This window comes from Physeter macrocephalus, chromosome 18, assembly GCF_002837175.3.
Source record: "Physeter macrocephalus isolate SW-GA chromosome 18, ASM283717v5, whole genome shotgun sequence".
Lineage (NCBI taxonomy): Eukaryota > Metazoa > Chordata > Mammalia > Artiodactyla > Physeteridae > Physeter > Physeter macrocephalus.
Window position 1 is genome coordinate 73,533,635 of NC_041231.1, and position 19,428 is coordinate 73,553,062.

At 43.9% G+C, this 19,428-nt stretch overlaps 1 protein-coding gene across 1 annotated transcript; it reads right to left on the minus strand.

Annotated features, from left to right (window-relative positions):
* Positions 1–762: 762 nt before the first annotated feature.
* Positions 763–7,260, minus strand: SAYSD1 (SAYSVFN motif domain containing 1). Its single transcript, XM_007129971.4, has 2 exons — positions 7,000–7,260; positions 763–1,581 (listed from the first exon to the last, which is right to left on the minus strand). Exons 1-2 carry the CDS (start codon positions 7,204–7,206, stop codon positions 1,249–1,251), a joined length of 540 nt encoding a protein of 179 aa, XP_007130033.1. The 5' UTR covers positions 7,207–7,260; the 3' UTR covers positions 763–1,248.
* Positions 7,261–19,428: the final 12,168 nt, after the last annotated feature.

The following is a 19,428-nucleotide window of genomic DNA, read 5'->3' on the forward strand; positions in this document are numbered from 1 at the left end:
AGGGCAGAAACTGAGACACAGATGTAGAGAACAAACGTATGGACACCAAGGGGGGAAAGCAGCGGGGAGCGGTGGTGGTGCTGTGATGAATTGGGAGATTGGGATTGACATATATACACTAATATGTATAAAACTGATAACTAATAAGAACCTGCTGTATAAAAAAATAAAATAAAATTCAAAAAAAATCAAAAACAACAAAAACAACAACAACAAAAAGATACATGCACCACACCCTTCTTCACTGCAGCACTATTTACAATAGCCAAGATATGGAAGCAACCTAATTGTCCATCAACAGAGGAATGGATAAAGAAGATGTGCTATATATACACACAATGGAATACTACTCAGCCATAAAAAAGAATGAAACAATGCCATTTGCAGCAACATGGATGGATGGACCTACAGATTATCATACTAAGTGAAGTAAGTCAGAAAGAGAAAGACAAATACCATATGCTATCACTTATATGTGGAATCTGAAAAATGATACAAATGAACTTATTTACAAAACAGAAACAGACTCACAGACGTAGAAAACAAATTTATGGTTACCAAAGACGAAAGGTCGGGGGGGAGGGATAAATTAGGAATTTGGAATTAGCAGATACATACTACTACTATATATAAAATATACATACATACTACTATATATAAAATAGATAAACAAGGACCTACTGTGTAGTACAGGGAACTATACTCAATATTTTATAATATAAAATTATATTTTATTATAAAATTATAATTTTATAATAACCTATATGGGAAACGAATCTGAAAAATATGTATCTGAAACATTTTGCTGAACACCTGAAACTAACACATTATAAATCAACTATACTTCAATGAAAAATAAATTAATTTTAAAAAGACTTAAAGAGAATATTTACTTTATACAGTCTTGATGTACCAAACGATTACTTCAAACAGCTGGATATTTTAAACAGTTATCTCCCCAATGCCCTCTTGCTCTAAAAATCACCTCTCTCAAATAAAGAGACAAACAGTTCTCCTTTCTTAAGCATGTAATTTTTATAAATTGCATCAGACCCACAGTGAGTGTCTTCCTGGGAGTTTCACCAAAACCAAAAAGAAGTTCTGATATAAAACTGCAGCAGGAGATCGGGGAAAGTGTGGAACTGTGGGGTCACAGAACTGACCCGCAAGCTGTCCTTAGTCAAACACACAAGTCAGTGCCCCAGGGGTGAAAGGACCTTGGGAGGCCAGCTGACAGCAGGGCTGGTCCTATCTCCCCTGCAAGGGTCGCAGGTGCAGCTCGCGCTCCAGCTGCTCGGCAGTCAGGGTACCCTGGATGGCCTCGCAGCCCGGGTTGAACACGGAGTACGCGCTCTTCTCCCCCTCCATCTTCTCCTCGGGGCCTCGTGTCCCCACATACATCCAGTAGAAGAGGGACAGGACAAAATAGGCCAGGCCAAATTCCAGTTGCACAAACAGTCCCAGCAGGACCAACCAGAGGAGCACCTTCAAGAAGGTGATGTTGGTCAGGAGAGACTGGTCCTGCCGGGGCGGGGCCGGCGGAGGTGGCTGCGACGCGCGGCCCCCGGGCCGAGCCGCTCCCTAGGACACACACAAACAAACCAAAGTAAGAATAATGGGCAGTGGGGCCAGGGGGATCAAAACCGATCTGGAGAGACAGCTGTCCTTGCTTGGGAAAGGCTTCCGGCTCATCTGTGTCTATTTTCTTGCCCTGCTCTCTAAGACAAACATCTCCAAAGAGCTCCTATGCATTCTGCTCCAACAGAATCAAAACTGATCAGTGAGATGTGACCCGATGAAATCCTTACAGCGTTCAGAGGGATTCCCATCTGAGGCAGACATTTCCTCAGATTAATCTGTTGCTAACAGGAGCTAATTTGTGCCTGGTACAGAAACTCCCCCGTAATTGATAAGGCAGTGACCACATGCTTCCCACACAGAATCAATATATGTTTGCTGATTTGTCTAGAGGAGCTAAAATTTTGCTGAGTGACATGATTCTAAAATGAAGACTACACCAGAAACAGGAAACAAAAATCCCTTCCACACATTAAGATGAAAGTCACTGTTATAGCCACAACCTTTCCATCCCCTCCGACCATCCTACACACCCCCAGGATCTCCTAACTGGACTCCCCACCTCCTAACTCTTCCCTCCCCGAACCATCCTATGTACAGCTGCTAAATGGATCTGCTAAAACACCCATCAACCCCCTGCTCACAAACCTTTGACAAATTTTAATTGCCTACGGGTTAAAATTTAAACTCCTTGGGCTGGAATCCAAGGCCTTGCATTCACTCAACAGACAGAAATGCCAGTACACAGGCCCCTGCGCTGTGTGCTAATGGGAGACACAGGTATTTAAGAAGCTTTAGGGTGCTTGATCTCCAGTCCAGTATTTTCCAAACTTTTTTGGGTATGACCCACAATAAGAAATACATTTTGTACTGCATCCCCACACATATATATCAGGGGGAAAAAAGATCACAAATCAACAAATACCTTCCTTACATATGAAGCTTTGATTTTCTATTCTATTTTTTAAAATTTAGTTTTAACAGAGGACTAGATCCTCTAAATTGATTTCACCACCCACTAATGAGTCATGACTTGCAGTTTGTAAAACAGTGGTCTAAAAATTTTCTGAACAACATGATCCAATATCTATTGCTCTATAAATGAACCCTCTACTCCAGTTCAACTGGTCTTACGGCCCAAAGACATTGCCCCTTTGTGGCCAGGAATAGCCTCTACTTCCTCTCCATTCCTCAGCAACTTGCTTCCTCCAGGCAAGAATGACTGGTGAACTGTATATGCCCCGACCTCCTGGGCCATCAAGGAGGGTGTCCCCTCTGCCACCCAGAGCTCTGACTGGCTGTTTCTCACTGAGCACCAAACTATTCGTCATTCAAGTGTCTCTCTTTTTTTTTTTTTTTTTTTTTTTTTTTTTTTTTTTTTTTGTGGTATGCGGGCCTCCCTCTGCCGCGGCCTCTCCCGTTGCGGGGCACAGACTATTCGTCATTCAAGTGTCTCTCTTTTAATACAGGTCACATGTGTCCCTAGATTGTTGCATGAGGCCCCAAGCTACCATTTATTATCTTCTGGTGTCTCCAGAGCCAAACACAGTACCCCACACATAAGTTCTCAATACACAGCAGACTTTTAGTTCATTTATTCAATTATATCTCTTATTCTTCACGTGGCAATTTAAAAGGGACCACAAATATTATTTGGTATTGATTAAAAATACAGGTCATCTGATTTATGTTGCTTCAGAAATTCTATATTGTTAAACCCTTGATTTTTAGTATCAATATTGTAATTATTACCTTTTCAATTAGATTGGAAAGGTTCTTAACATATAATCAACAACCCCCACACACAAACACACATTTATTAAACAAATAAATGTCCCTTTCAGATTTAACCAGTGTACACAATAGGGAAATCACTGAAGGTCTTAGCAGGGAACTAATACAATCTGATTAATATTTAAGACTATTCTGGCTGCCAGGCAGAAAATGGGCTGCAAGAGTAAAAGAAAGGAAATTGTTAGTAGCTCATGCAGGAGGCTCAGAAAGACAGGATCAGGCAGAGATTAGGGTGGTGACATGGAAGACAGAAATGATGGATACAGAATACATCTTAAAATGTGTACGACTTGAAACTCACAGTAGACTGAATTTATTTTATTATTGAAGGAGTATAACAAGAATAATGCTATGGCCACCATTTCCTGAGTGCCTTCAAGATGCCTGATCTCCTGTAATCCAGCAAGCAGGTATTATTATTCCCAATTTACTGATAAGAAAACTCTGAGGTGTAAGCAACTCCCCTAAAGTCACACGGCTGGTGACAGGCAGAGATGAGTTTGGTCTAGCATCCTAGGATGATCTCCCTCCAAAGCCCTTTTTACTTAATTAGGGTCTTTATGGGGGGTGGTAAGGGGAAGGGTTAGAGAGCTAGAAGGAGATGAGGTGGGGTAGGGGGTTAAATGAACTGGCAAAGGGAACAAACAAAGAGGGGGGATAAGGAAATTCCTCTGCCTCGTTTGGATTTGTTTTAGAACCAGTGTGCCTTCTGCTGTAAAAGCTGTGTGTGGAAGCGTTTGTGGTCACCACAGTGACCACAGCACATATGGTGCAGTTCAGGGAAGGGAATTCCGTTCCTTGAATACCAAGCTGCTTCCCACCTCAGGGCCTTTGCACTTGTGGTTCCCTCTGAGAGGAAAGCCCCTTCCCCTCACACCACCTGGCTGGCTCCCTCTTCTACAAACCTCAGTAAAAATGTCACCACATGGACCCTTGGCCTGTCCCAGGTTTCTGCAAAAGTGGCTCCTTCTTATGAAAATGGTGAGGTCACCTCATCTGTGAGTCCTCCCTGCCCACCCAATTTAAAGTGGCACTCTGCATCCCTCACCCCCGATTCACTATCACAGCACCCTGGGTCCCCCCCACCTTTTGGTAGCATTCATCATTCTGTTCTTTCAACTCAAAGGCAAGTTCTGTGAGAGCAGGGCTTTGTCTTTATCACACTGTCTCCTGGGATACAGGAAAGCAGCTGGAACATAGTGGGCACATGATAGGATTAAACTGAATCAACGAATGCTGATGGGGGAAAGGGAAAAGTTAAAAGATGACTCCTGGATTTGAGGGGGTGATGCAAAGGCTGTGCTTGGCCAGGTGACGCCAAAGAAGGAGAGTATTTGAGCAGTGGGCCAACCTGAGCCAAGGCTTGGAGGGGAGGAACTGCAGGATGACTGTGGGCAATGGACCTTGGGACTAGATGGTGCACTGGGGGCCTGGGAGGGAGACGGGGGTGGGGTGGGGGGCTTGGCAGGATTTTTTTTTAAGTTACAGGCATTTCTGTCCTAATGTGGTAGACACTTGTCACAGAAAGAAATATTTTATTTTAGTGGACTGCTTTTCCCCAAGCTAAATTCAAGAGTGAGGGAAGGAGGAGGTGGATGCTTCCTTGTCAATGGCCAGCAAAAAGAAGCAATTAGAAACAGAAGGTTAAAGAAATCTCTGACAAGCCACTGTGTGCCACCTAAATTATTAGGTAGAGATAGATTATAAATTAGGGGAGAAAAAAAGCAGTTTAATGAGAATTTCACACCAGAACAAACCCAGAGATGGTAGCTGAGTCAATGAAAATGAGCTTCAAAGTTCCTTATGAAAAACAGAGTAATTAATAAGAAGCACTGGAGGTCCAGCATTTCCTCTCATCCCTTTGTCAGGCCATCAGCTTTTGGGTTTTTAATAATGAAAACTTGCTCCAAGTTCAGCTTCTCTGGATCCAACTCAATGATCTCATATTCCTTTGGAAATGAGACATACAGTCAAAACTCATCGTGTGGACTAGATACTATTTTGTAACTGGGAGAGGAAAAGAGGTAGAGGAAATGGATTCTAAAATCCTAACCAGGGACTTCCCTGGTGGCACAGTGGTTAAGAATCCGCCTGCCAATTCAGGGCACACGGGTTCGAGCCCTGGTCTGGGAAGATCCCACATACCACGGAGCAACTAAGCCCGTGTGTCACAGCTGCTGAGCCTGTGCTCGAGAGCCCACAAGCCACAACTACTGAGCTCACGTGCCTAGAGCCTGTGCTCCACAACAGGAGAAGCCACCAGAAGGAGAAACCACGAAGAGTAGCCCCTACTCGCCCCAACAGGGGAATGCCCAGGTGAAGCAACAAAGACCCAACACAGCCAAAAATAAAATAAATAAAATAAAATAAATAAATTTATTTAAAAATAAATAAATAAAATCCTAAGCAATTGTGCTCAGTGAGTTCTAATCAACAACAAAGTCATCCTGAGACAAACTGCATGCAAGGAAATGGATTGTTTGAAACCTGCTGCACTCTCTTTCTGCAAGTCAGCTGGAACCCTGCGTGTCATGAAGAATAGTATTTAATCCAAACTGAGTAACAGCAAGCTCTCCTTGATTACAAAAAAAAAAAAAAAAAAAAAAAAATTCCTTAAAACCACATGTGGTCCAATGATAGATGAACTGAAGTAATTTTAAGAGGAGTAAGGTACATTTTAATTTTCAAAAGGAATTTTTGGCTGTTACTGCACTTGGGAGGGACAGAGGCCATGTCACAGATTGCCTCACAGCACCGGTATCCCCCTAATGTTTTGTCCTGTATTCCCAAATAGATGCTCCAATCTCACACTCAAGTCATCATCTTGCCACCGTACTCATGAGTGAAAACGAAGATACTGAGACACGAATAGGAAATTACCAAAGACTCACAGGGTGAAAAGGATATCATACTAATCTATATAATGTCTTCGCCTTGAACATTCATTGTTAAACTTGAACAGGGCTTGCTAGTTCAATAGTGAGACAAAGGTACATGCCACCACGGGCAGTTACAGTTACCACACTTTTGCGAATTTTGTATTCAAATGCCATTTCTAAAGCGCAGGCTCTTTGGGCGACTGGCTGCATGTGGCCCAGGTGCGAAATCAAATGAAGCTTTAATTACTGCCACTTTTTATCAGAATCCAATTAGACCTTTTACCCTCCATTAGCAGAGGGCTGTGACTCAACACCGTTGTGGAGAGGTTCCCAAAGCCACCGGGGGCACAACGATAACTCGCTGTGAATAACACAAGGGCAGAGGTTCTTCCTTCCAGGATCCTAGACCCTCGCTTCAAGCCTGGAGTCGGAGCCGCGTGGGTCGCGGGCTGTAAGGAAAATGTGCAAGCCACTCATCATGGCCCATGCGAGAAGCTGGAGACGCGAGGGGCCCGCCCCCTAGCTGGCAGGAGGCGCCAGCAGCCCCGCCTCTCCACCGAAGGCCCTGCTGGAAAGCTGTGGAGGGAGCGTGGCTGGCTGGCCAGGCCGCTCCTTGACGCAGCAAGGTGGGGGGCTGGGGGTGTTGCCACCACGTGGTGGCGGGGCGGGGCCTCGGCGGAGCTGCCCGAGAGGCCAAGTCGGAAGCTCAGAAGCCAGGTACCCGGGAATGAGGCCTCGTTCCTCTCACCTGAGCGAGGTTGGGCTGGGCCTGGGCACTCGCGGGCCTCAGTTTCCACACCAGGAACCGTTTTAGCCAGCCTGGGGCTGCCTTTGGAGTCGCAGCTGCTTCCGCCTTCTCTCCCGAGGTTTGTGCATGCTGCCTCGAAGTGCTGGGTTCGGCCGCCAGCCCGGCTCGCTTCCGGGCCTCCCGGAACTCAGCTAACCGCTGCTCCATAGCGCGCACCCTGTTTCCTGCGCTCCCGAGAACGCGCGCGCGCCCGCTCGCAGGGGCACCTGTCCCCGCTTTGCCCGGCGCAAGGCTGCAGTGCGCCTGCGTAGCGGCGGCTGTATGCTGCGCGTGCGCGTTGGGGGCCTGGGGCCCAGCCCGGGCGTTCGCCGAGTTTGTGACGTTCAGTGAGCTGAGTGTACAGCTAGTTGTTCCTTCCAAACGCGTGGACGCGGCGTTCACGTCGTCAAACTATGTGGTTAAGAATCTAGAGCATAAAGCCTGCCATACGGTCCCTCTCTCTTGCCCCGGGCTAAGCTCTGCCGTGCTCCATCTCACTTAAGGATCTGCTCCCTAACAGGTGGAGTATCCTCTAGCAGTTGAGCAGATTGAGATTGACAAAGTGGACCTGGGGCATTGAAGAAGGCCCGTGGTCTGTGGGATGTTCTGGTGTCAGAAGGAAGGCAGGATACAGCCTACCCTTTTCCTTTTGGCCGGTTTGCCAATCTTAGCACTTTGGAGGGTGGCTTTCTCACTGATTATATGGCAGGCAGTCTGTACAGACCTCTCATTGGTCTTCCGCGCTGGAAACTGCCTGTTGATGTGTCTAGGTAGGCCAGAAACTTACAAAACAAATCTTTTATTGGGGTGCAACTTAAAATACACAAATGTGAAGTGTTTGGCTCAGTAGATCTGTATTAGGTGTACACCTATATAACTATTACCCAGATAAAGAACATTTCTAGTACCCTGAGGACTCCCTTGTGTCCTCTCCCAATCACTACTCACCCAAAAGGTTACAGTTCGGGTCAGGAACTGTTAGATTTTTAAAGCTCTAAGCATCTAGCTAAGTGCCACTCACTTAATTGAGGCTCAAATATTTCTTCGATCTTGCTGAGTGTGAGTCAAGAAATCAGATGACCTAGAATGGAGTCTTTCATTCACTTAGCAAATATTTATTGAGAGCCCTCTACGTGTCAAGTATCATACCAGGGATGCTGGGGTGAAGGAAACAAACCCTTGTTTTCGTAGCGCTTAGCATTCTAAATGGGAAGACTAATGCATAATTACATATTTATATTTAATGTAATGTCAGGTACTGATTAGTGCTGTGAAGAAAAGTAAAGTAAGGAATAAGGATGTTGGGGTTGTTTTGAGCCAATGACCAGGGAAGGCTTCTCTGAGGAGCTGTCATTTGAGCAGAGACCTAAATGAAATGAGTGGTGGAGGCATGTAGATATCTGGAGAAGAGTGTTTCAATCACAGGAAACAGCAAGTGCAAAGATCCCGAGACCTCAAGTACTATGCTTGACCTGCTCACAGAACATCAAGGGTCAGTTCGGCCTTACAGGCCATGGTGGAGAGTTTATACTACATTCTGAGTGTGCTGGTAAGCGACTGGAGGATTTTGAATAGATGACATGATCTGATGTATTTTTAAAGGATCACACTGGCTGCTGGAGGTGGGACCCTGGAAGAGGGCAAGTATAGAAGGAGGGAAACAAGTTAGGAGCAAGTACAGTGGTAAAAGAGAGTCTGGGAAGTTGGAGCTAGAGTGGGAAGTGATGCAGGTGGTGAAAATTGGTCAGATTCTGAATATATTTTTGAATATCTGAGCCAACATAATGTGCAGCTGGATTGGATGTGGAGTGTGAGAAAAAGGAATCAAGGATGATGGATTTCCGCCAGCCCTCCTCCCCACCAGTCCACACACCTGAGCAACCAAGTGAAGGATGCCAAGGCCCTCTGCTGAGATGGAGGAAGACTAGGAAGAGAGGATTATTCGATAAACTTGATGAGTTTTGTTTTGGACATGCCAAGAGTTTGAGATGCCTGTTGGACAAACAGCGTAGGAAATTGGATAGTGAAAACTGGAGTTAGGGAAAAGTGAGAACTGGAGCTACATATTGGGAGTCATCAGCCTGTGTGTGATATTTAAAGCCATGAGATCAACTAAGGAGTGAGTGTGGATAAAAAGAGGATATATGAGGACTGGGCCCTGAATAATTAGAGATGGTCTGTGAGACAGAAAAGAAATGGGAGTGTTATATCACAATGACCTGTCATTGAGAAGCCACAAAAAATTTCTTGCCCACGATGGCATCCACAGTAGATCTGCTTCTCTGGAGGGACTGGTGACTCTTTTATCGATTGTCTTTCCCACTTGATAATCACACTGAGACCTTAGAGCTGTATTTATCATCTACTCCTAGTAGGCATTTAGACTTAAGGCATACAATTTGTGGGCTATTGCAATCAGGGTCTCTGGCAGGAAATATGGCACCTTCAAAAAGGTTAAGTAAGGAGAGCTTCGTGTTACAAAGATGTGGCGAAATTAAGGGAGCCAGCAAGGAAGTTCACAGGAAGTGTTACCAGCCTCTGGGCCTCAAGCAGAAGAGGAGAGAGTGGTCATCAGAACTCAGTGAGACCTGTAGCTATAGGAGAAGCCCGAGACGAAGGAGCCCTTAAACAGGTAGAGAAAGGTGGGAAGAGGATAAGAGGAGCAAACAGAGAATATCCAGCCAAGTGCTAATGGCATTTCTAGCTCCATCTTGTTTCAGTAACCTTATTTTCCCTTTGCTTTGTTTTCTGATGATAAATTTATTTTGTCTCAGTGCTTTGTAAACCTCTTTAAATTCTTTTTGGAAGAGGCTGAAAGAATGGGAAAAAGTAAAGATGAAAGAGATGATCATGAAGAACACCTCATGCCAAACTAACTCCTTTTCCTTTTTGGATAAGATTATGAGACTAGTAAGTAAGAAGGGTCCCAAAGTGTACTTAATGTGTGAATTTAAGTTTTATTATGAAATACTTTGTGTATACCAAATTTCATATATATAAATTGGACACATAATAAACATATATATAATGTGTATACATGTATATCATATTTATAAATTATAAGTAATAAAATATCCACATGCCCTCCTAGTATCCATGCCATGGAGAGTATACTTCCCCATTATTTGACTTTGAATTCAGCCATGCAAGTTGATTTTGCCAAATGGGTGATGGCAGGTATTATACAAGTATGGGGGCTTGAAGTATGTTTGTCCTGTTGAGTTCACCCACTTGATACTCTGCCCTGCCATGAGATGAACTTGCAACAACTAGCCAGCTGGTCCAAGAATAATGAGAGTTTTGTGGATATGGTCACTCAGCTGACTCACTGACCAGTTGAGCCCAGCCCAAAATAGTTGCCCCTGGCTTACCCAAGATGTATGAAGAATAAATGTTTATTTTATATCACAGAAATTTTGTGGGGTTTATTACACAGAAAAAGCTACTTTAAAAAAAGAAAAAAGAAAAGAACATTCCTCTGTGTGCCTGTGGTCCATTCCTGACTCCCACCCACCTCTTTAATCTATTAATGTAGTAAATTACATTACTAGACTTTCTGTTAAATCATCCTACATTCCCGGGATAAACAAAACTGAGCCACTTTTTGAAATATAAAATTCAAAGCTAGATCCAGTTTGGTAATCTTTAAGGAATTTTGTATCTATGTGCATTAATGAGATTTTCCTATAATTTTTTTTTCATGCACTGTTCTTGAAAGGTTTTGGCTTTAGGATTATGCTAGCTTTCTGAAATAAGCTGAAGTCTCCATCTCCCTCCCACCCCCCATTTTCTAGAACAGTTGGAATAAAATAGGAATTAACTGGTTCTTGAATGTTTGATAAGACTTAGTAGTAAAACCATCTAGACCTGGTGTTTTCTTAGATCAAATAAATAAATGTAAGCTACAGTTAAGTGACTTCATAGCTGGTCAATACAGCCTTACCCAAAAAGAGTTAAGAAGTGGGTCAACATCAGTCTGTCCTGTCTGATGTTTTTAGGAGTGGCATGGATGAAAATATAAAAGACAATTTATCATGTTTTCAGGTAACAAAAATTTTACAGAGAAATCTACAATTATATCTTTCGGGTAAAAAAAACTAAAAAGAATTTGATTCAATTTGTCATGATTAAAGTGTTGTGTACATGCTCAGAAGGAACGCTGCTTCCTAGATTTGCATTTATGTTTTTATATCTTTGTTTTTATTTCCTAATTGTTGGCTTGAGAGCAGTTTGTTTCAATACGACTTGGAGCTTTTCCCTGACCCCAGACTGGGGAGGAGGGGAGTATATGGTGGATGCTTCAGCTGCTCTAGTCAGTGCCATTGTCAGAGTGAGAGAGGATGCCCATACTCATGTTTCTTTGGTCCTGTCCCTGCAGGCACCACATGTCAAGTTCTGAACACTGTGCTTTCTATGACAAGCCATAGGAATGTCCAAAGGAGAGTGGCCTGGATAATGATGTTTCTAGAAAAGGGTTTCTTGGCCTTGGTATTTTAGACATTTGGGGCCAGATAATTCTTTGTCTTGGGGGCTGTCCTGTATCTTGTAGGATTCTTAGCAACATCCCTGACCCCAAGCCATACTTGCCAGTAGCACTCCCTGGTAGTTATAACAGCCAGAAATGTCCCCAGACAGTGCCAGATGTCCCCTCGGAGGCAAATTTGCCCCTGGTTGAGAATGACTGGTCTAAAAACCATATTTTAGTAAGAGTAATAAAGGCAGTGGATGATTTGGGCTGGAGAAGAAGAGTCATAGTGAAAACATACCAGTTAGTTTTAGAAGCTGTTAAAAGGGCTATTATGAATGGAGGAGCAGAATCATTTTGTGTGGCTCCAAAAGGCAGAACTAAGGCCAACAGTTGGAAATTACAAGGTGACTAATGTGGAATCTTTAAAAAAAAAAGGGGGGGGTCGATTTTTCAGCAACTCAGTTATTCCAGAAATAGCAAGTTGCTGGAATAATTTCAGTGCAGTGAGTTCCCTGACACTAGCAGTATTCAAGCAGAGGCTGACAGTCACTTGTCAGGAATGTTGTAGAGGGGATTCTGGACTGAAGAGGGATTTGGTTAACATAGATGATTACCAAGTCTCTTCCAACTGGAGAACTTTATGTTTTACTCCAAGTAGAGCAAACTGGGATGAGAAGATGGAAGACTTTGGGGCATCAGTCTAGAATGTGTCGCATAAGGTGTTGGTGCCCCTACCCAGATCCCCTCAGATCTCAGTATCGCTGTACTTGCTGATGGCTTGTTTCTAAAAGCCCCTGGGTGCTTTCTCTGACTGCAGGAGTGTGTTTAACTAGTACATGAGGCAGACTAGCAGTGGTGGAGAATTATTCCCCCTAACCCTCAAACAGCCTTCAACCAATTTTGGTTGGGAGTTGGTGGATACATACCCCAGCTCCCTCACTCCTCATCGGGATGACTCTGAGGTACATTCCACAGAATCTCCCAGGGGTCTTCAGGAAGAGTGAACCTCAGTTGCCCACAGCAATACCTGCTCATTAAAGCATCCTATATTACCTTTCTTCCCTTTCCTGTCTCACTTCCCTGCTCCACTATCAGTGCTCCCTGGAATCACTTCCCCAGTAAGCCTCTTCCATTCAAATTGTTATGTCAGGATCTTCTTCCAAGAGACTCTAAGGTCAGACCTAGGTAAGACCTTATGAAGGTCTATGGACTTGGTTGCAGAAAGAGAAGTAAATGAGAGGGCTGGCTCGTGTTTCACATTTAAGAGACCTCCCCAGTCTTGAAGTTTGAAGCAAGCACAATGGCTTTAGAGTGGTACAGTCCAAGGAGAATGATATTTGAAGATGGGAATAAAGAAGTTAAGAAAAGAGAAAGGAAGGGGAGGAGAGGCCACGGTACTTCAACTGAAGCAGCCTGATCAGGACAGCTCCTGGGGAGGCTATTTGGCCCACACTTTATGCTGAGCTCTGTAGAGGACAGAATCAGAACAACCAATCCAGTCATTCTATGATTCTGTCCTCCAAGGACTTTAGAGACCATTCAGTCGGTAAATGTTGATTGAACACCTGCTATAAGCCAGGCCCTGTGCCAGCCTTTGAGGATGCAGAGAGGAATAAAATACAGTCCCAGCCCTTAGGAATTTAAGGCTTAGTTCGGGAGGCAGACTCCCTAACAGACTATTATCCATGGAGGTGTGAGGGAGCAGAGGAGGGTCACTAACTCAGACTGGGGAGTAGTACGACTTCTTCGGATTTGAATATGGGGAAACAGAGGCCAGTAGAGGAAAGCTGATGAGGTTATGTAATTCCTGGGCATTGCTTTAGACAACGAATATTTCTGGTGATAGTTCATTCCTTTATAGCACTGTCTTTTGCATTTGATCTGGAAAGTATCCCCACATGACCCCCTTGCCCCCACCCACTCTTGGCTTGATGGTCACAGCTTGCTTTGGCCTGACAACTACTGCTGGTTTGAGTTTTGCCTTTTTGTGCCCCCTACCCCCCACCCAACTACAGGGATCTTGTGGTCCTAAAGAGCCCAGCAGTCTCTGCTGTTTTTTTAGTCAGTCCTGCCTGATCCCATTATCTGAAGCTTCCTCATTACCCTCCTCTGCATCTCCTTAACTCCATTTAGCTTCCAAAATCTCAGGTTATAAGTTTCCCACCCACCTGATGTGCCTTACATTGTTCCGTTTTGAGTTCTATTGTGTTAGAACTGATGCTCAGAGCAATGCCTCCTGTGACTTGCAGGACAGATGATCAGACAAAGCCCACAGAATTACAGAAAAGATAATCTGTATGTAAATCCCACCCCAAAACTCTCCTTAATATTTTCAGAAAGTGTTTGGAGAAGAATCTCTTTGCAAATTGAGAATGGGCATAAAGAAAGCAATAGGTGCTGTGTTTCAGATGAGCTTGCTCCTGCGTGGTTATGTATGGGAGTAAAGTTGGAAGGAAGGCAAGCTTTTGCCCTATAAAGTCCTTTGAAGAAATGGACTGTTTGGTTAAAGTATGCACATGCACCCAGAGTGGTATATCTCCTGATTCTTGACAGCGGCTCAGCCTCTTCGCTGGAAACTCCTGCTTCAGCCCTTGTATTTTCTCTCCAGCCATTGACCTAGAGTGCCTGAACACCAAAGTTTAGGGCCCAAATGGACCCATCTTTCATCCTAACAGCATTAGCTCCTGCTGAGGCTCGGAGGTAAAGCTGGCCTCTTCTGCATGACTTAGAAGCAGGAACACAGCCAGGGCCCCTGACTCTGCTTGGCTGTCACCCGCTCAGCTGTTAGTCATTTCAATGCTCTGCACACTGGGGAGCCATTATTGCTTCTGTAGTTAGTGAACGTGATGGAGGGGAAGTGAGGCTATTCCTACCCAATATCCGGCCTCCTTCCAACTTGTATGTTGCTTTTCTAGACTTGTATCCTGTGGAAAAGAGATTTTCTACCTTAGTTCTTTCTTTAAAAAAATTTTTTTAACCTTGAGGACCAGTTGAGTAATTATCAACAATGAATACTTGTTGGGTTCCATAATAGTTTACCTTTGCAGAATGACTAATGTGTGCCAGGCACTATGCTACACCCTGAAAATCATTATGTACTTTAATTTTCTCAACAACCCTTCAGGAAGGCATTTGGACAGAGATTAAGTAATTCAATGTTACACAGCAAGCCACTAGCAGGACCAGGATTTGAACCCGAGTCTGACTCCAGAGCCCAGGAATCCACTTATTCTGCTTCCTCCTACGTGCAGACCAGTTTCAAGGTTCTATGAATACAAATAGGTGTAAACCAGTCAGAATGGCCATCATCAAAAACTCTACAAACAATAAATGCTGGAGAGAGTGTGGAGAAAAGGGAACCCTCTTGCACTGTTGGTGGGAATGTAAATTGATACAGTCACTATGGAGAACAGTATGGAGGTTCCTTAAAAAACTAAAAATAGAACTACCATACGACCCAGCAATCCCACTACTGGGCATATACCCAGAGAAAACCACAATTCAAAAAGACATGTACCACAATGTTCATTGCAACTCTATTTACAATAGCCAGGTCGTAGAAGCAACCTAAATGTCCATCGACAGATGAATGGATAAAGAAGATGTGGCACATATATACAATGGAGTATTACTCAGCCATAAAAAGAAACGAAATTGGGCTTCCCTGGTGGCACAGTGGTTGAGAGTCCACCTGCCGATGCAGGGGACAGGGGTTCGTGGGGGATATATGTATATGTATGGCTGATTTACTTTGTTATACAGCAGAAACTAACACAACAATGTAAAGCAATTATGCTCCAATAAAGATGTTAAAAAGAAAACAAAACTTAGCACATTGCCTGCAAAAAAAACAAAAAAAAACAAAAAGCAGTTGTAAGTTGTGATCCCTAGTCTCCAAAAAAGCCTACAAACTCATAGGGAAGATGAAACAAGAATGTGAAATGCTAAGTAATGCCAGACACTATCTGCTAAGTGGCCTATCAGTGGAACAGACAGTCAGGAACTCACCAGGTAGAGGAAAAGACCAGAGAGGACAAGAGTGTTCTCAAAGGCTCCATGGAGGAGCATGGCATTTGATCGGCCTTGAAAGGTGGAAAGGACTTTCGTAAGCTGAGAAGAGGAAACAGCAGAAACTAACACAACAATGTAAAGCAATTATACTCCAATAAAGATGTTAAAAAGAAAACAAAACTTAGCACATTGCCTGCAAAAAAAAACAAAAAAAACCAAAAAGCAGTTGTAAGTTGTGATCCCTAGTCTCCAAAAAAGCCTACAAACTCATAGGGAAGATGAAACAAGAATGTGAAATGCTAAGTAATGCCAGACACTATCTGCTAAGTGTCCTATCAGTGGAACAGACAGTCAGGAACTCACCAGGTAGAGGAAAAGACCAGAGAGGACAAGAGTGTTCTCAAAGGCTCCATGGAGGAGCATGGCATTTGATCGGCCTTGAAAGGTGGAAAGGACTTTCGTAAGCTGAGAAGAGGAAATCAACCAAGCTATAGCGGACTTCAAACACATGGGTTCAAGTCCCAGCTCTGACATCTGTGCAATCATAGGAAAGTCCCTCATTTTCTTTATTGCTCCAGAAGGCTAAGGGAAGGGGTATGGAGTCAGGGAGAAAGCAGAAGTTTGGAACCAGAAGAGGCTTCAGAGAAGTAGGGAAGGGGGTAGGTAGTGATTTGAGGGGGAAAGGGTGTTGACAAAGATCCTCTTGACTTCAGTGGTGGTTCCATGAGTAATTACTGTGATAATCCATTGAGCTGTAGAAGTAAAACAAACAAAACCCCCTAGCTACTAATTTTTATTTTGCCTTGGGCAAGGCACTTGTCCCTCTGCTTCATCATCTGTAAATGGGGATAATATCTCACAGGCAGATATCAAGATGAGGTGAATTGATAGGAAGTGCTCACCAGTACCTGGCTTATTGTAGACCCAACATGGGCAACTAAGAATATGAAACCAGCATGGTCCATACTCGGTGGGTAACCAAAGACCTGGGAAGAAACAGAGGAAGGAAAGAAGATCTTCCTAACCCAGACAAATTGGAATGCATGTGGAGAATTGATACCTTGGTAGGTTCTTAGACTAAGGAAGATAATATTCATCTGAGATGGTTGAATTGAAATTGTTTCCATATCCAAAAGCTGACATACAAGTTTTGTTCCTGCCTTCTTCCTGATTCCTGTCACTGTCCAGAGCTTGTCTGAACCAAAATAAATCTCTTTCTCCCATTACCTTGATAGGCTTGGGTTAAATTTACTCAGCCATTGACCTCAATTTGAGGTTGCTTTGAGGTGGTATCGACAGGCCTATCAATCAGCCAGCCTCCCACAGTCTGTTTTTAGGAGCCATTGGGGATTCCTGTCTTGCCTCACAAGAAATCCAGCTGTTAGGAACAATGGACTGAGCCCCTCTGTGAATCTGGGCTCTCCATTAGGAAGTTAATAATAGGGGAAACCATATAGTACTTATCTTTAGCTTTCAGTCTCCTTTCTCACCAGCAGCTGCTAAATACAGAGAGAGATTCCATGGTGAGGAATTCTCTGATTGGGATTTTCATCACGTCACCACACCATCTTCTTTTCCCAAACAAAATCCACTCCCAAGCCCCAGCGCATTACTTCCCACTACCCATTCAAACCCTACTCTTTGCTGTGCTAAACTACAACTTTCCAAACATCCCGTATTGTTTCCTGCCTCTGTAACTTTGCTCACACTTTTTTTTTTTTAATCTGGGGCATCCTTTCCTCCCTTCCTCACCTACCTAAGTGCCACTCATCTTACATACTTCCCTTAAATATTTCCTTCGCTAGGAAGCCTCTTAGGCTTTGCCTCCCAGGTAGGGTTTGGTTCCCTCAGGTATGCTCTTGCAGCACCCAGTGCATCCCCTATAGCAACCCTTATCACCTGTATTACAGTGGCTGGTTTACTGGTTGGTAGGATGTAGTTTCAGATTTTTGAATAATGATCAAAAATAATAGTGGCTTGAACAAGATAGAAGTTTGTGTTTTCCTTTTAGGCATCACTTGAGAGTGCCATTGGGCAATGAACCAGGCCCCTTCTGTCTTGTTGCTCTGCATCCCTAGGGTGTTGACCAGCATAGTGCAAGTTGGCTCACAAACACACTAGAATTCCAGCCTGCCTTATTCCAAAGCCAGCCTCTTAAACACCAGGTCATACTGCCTCTATTAGTGGAGCTGAGCTCATTGCTGATCGGGGAGGAAGATATGAAAAAGTTAGAAAAGATCAAGGTATATTGGGAGATACTTTGAGTGCCTGGTGGGGATTGATGGGAGTTGATACCTTTTTTAAAATATTTGTTTATTTTATTTATTTAATTTATTTTTTTGGCTGCATCGGGTCTTAGTTGCAGCACGTGGGATCTTCTTTGAGCATGAGGGATTTTTTTTGTTGTAGTGCGTGGGCTCTTCGTTGCCACGCTCTGGCTTCTCTCTTGTTGTGGCATGTGGGATTTCTCTCTCTAGTTGTGGCACATGGGCTCCAGGGTGCATGGGCTCTGTAGTTTGTGGCACGCAGGCTCTCTTGTTGAGTGCGGGGGCTCAGTAGTTGTGGTGTGCGGGCTTAGTTGCCCTGTGGCATGTGGAATCTTAGTTCCCCAACCAAGGATTGAACCCGCATTCACTGCATTGGAAGGTGGATTCTTTACCACTGGACCAGCAGGGAAGTTCCAGGAGTTGATATCTTGAAGGTTGGGTCTTATGGTGCAAGACTTGAATGTCAAAAATACATTTGATGACTGTTGTCAGATAGTGTCATTTCTCAGGCACATAGTCCACAACCACAGCATCTGAAATGGGAATCAGCTCTAAGTGCCTCTTACGACTCTCCTAAACCTTTCTTACATCATTTTGAAGAGACATGGGTCAGATCTTTGCAAAGGTAAATGGAGTAGAGATGCTAATACTCAGTGAATCACTTCTAAAGCGGGAGCCCACAACCTGAGCCATCCACCTTCAGGGCTGTTTCCAAAGCTGACTGATCATCAGAATCACCTAGGCAGGGCTTCCCTGGTGGCACAGTGGTTGAAAATATGCCTGCCAGTGTAGGGGACACAGATTCGTTCCCTGGTCTGGGAAGATCCCACATGCTGCTGAGCAACTAAGCCCATGCCCCACAACTACTGAGCCAGTGCTCTAGAGCCCGTGAGCCACAACTACTGAGCCTGCGTGCCACAACTACTGAAGCCCGCGTGCCTAGAGCCCATGCTCTGCAACGAGAGAAGCCACCACAATGAGAAGCCCGCGCACTGCAACGAAGAGTAGCCCCCACTCGCCGCAACTAGAGAAAGCCCGTGCGCAGCAATGAAGACCCAACACAGCCATAAATAAATAAATAGATAAATAAAATAATAAATTTATTTTTTTTAAAAAAAGAATCATCTTGGCACTTTAATTGAAAAGAAACAGGATCCTGAGCCCCTCCATGGCCCTTGACTCTCCAAGGTGGGCTCAGGAATCTCTGTATTCTCCCAGTTATTCTGTTGATGAGGTGCTTGTGGGCACCTTTGCACTTAAGAGACCCGTTACCACCCTATATTTATGCTAACTGCAGATTCACCAAGAGAACCCTTTTTTCTTTCATGGCAGAAGCATTGATCTCTCTTTGGACCCATGGCAGGGTGATTCTCGTTTGACATTCTCTCTAAACTCTGAACTCTAAGTTATTGCAACGTCCAAAATGTTTTGGACTCTCCAAGCCTGCTCAGTGCCAAACCTATTCTATAGAAACCTAAACACAGAGCTGAGTAATTCAAAAGTTTGAGTAGTTGAAATTAATGATAAGCTAGAAATAAAATAATATTAAAAAAAACAAAAAGTCAAAAATTTGGTTAACCACAAACCCAACCATTTTACATCTTGTAAAGAGGTTTGGAAAATCATTAGACTGCAAAACTTCCA

Excerpts from the sequence above, each read along its gene's own strand:
- SAYSD1 (XM_007129971.4), bottom strand. The coding sequence starts at position 7,206 with ATGGAGCAGCGGTTAGCTGAGTTCCGGGAGGCCCGGAAGCGAGCCGGG. Across the intron at positions 1,582-6,999 it reads CCCAGCCCAACCTCGCTCAG|GGAGCGGCTCGGCCCGGGGG; the intron begins GTGAGAGGAACG and ends TGTGTGTCCTAG.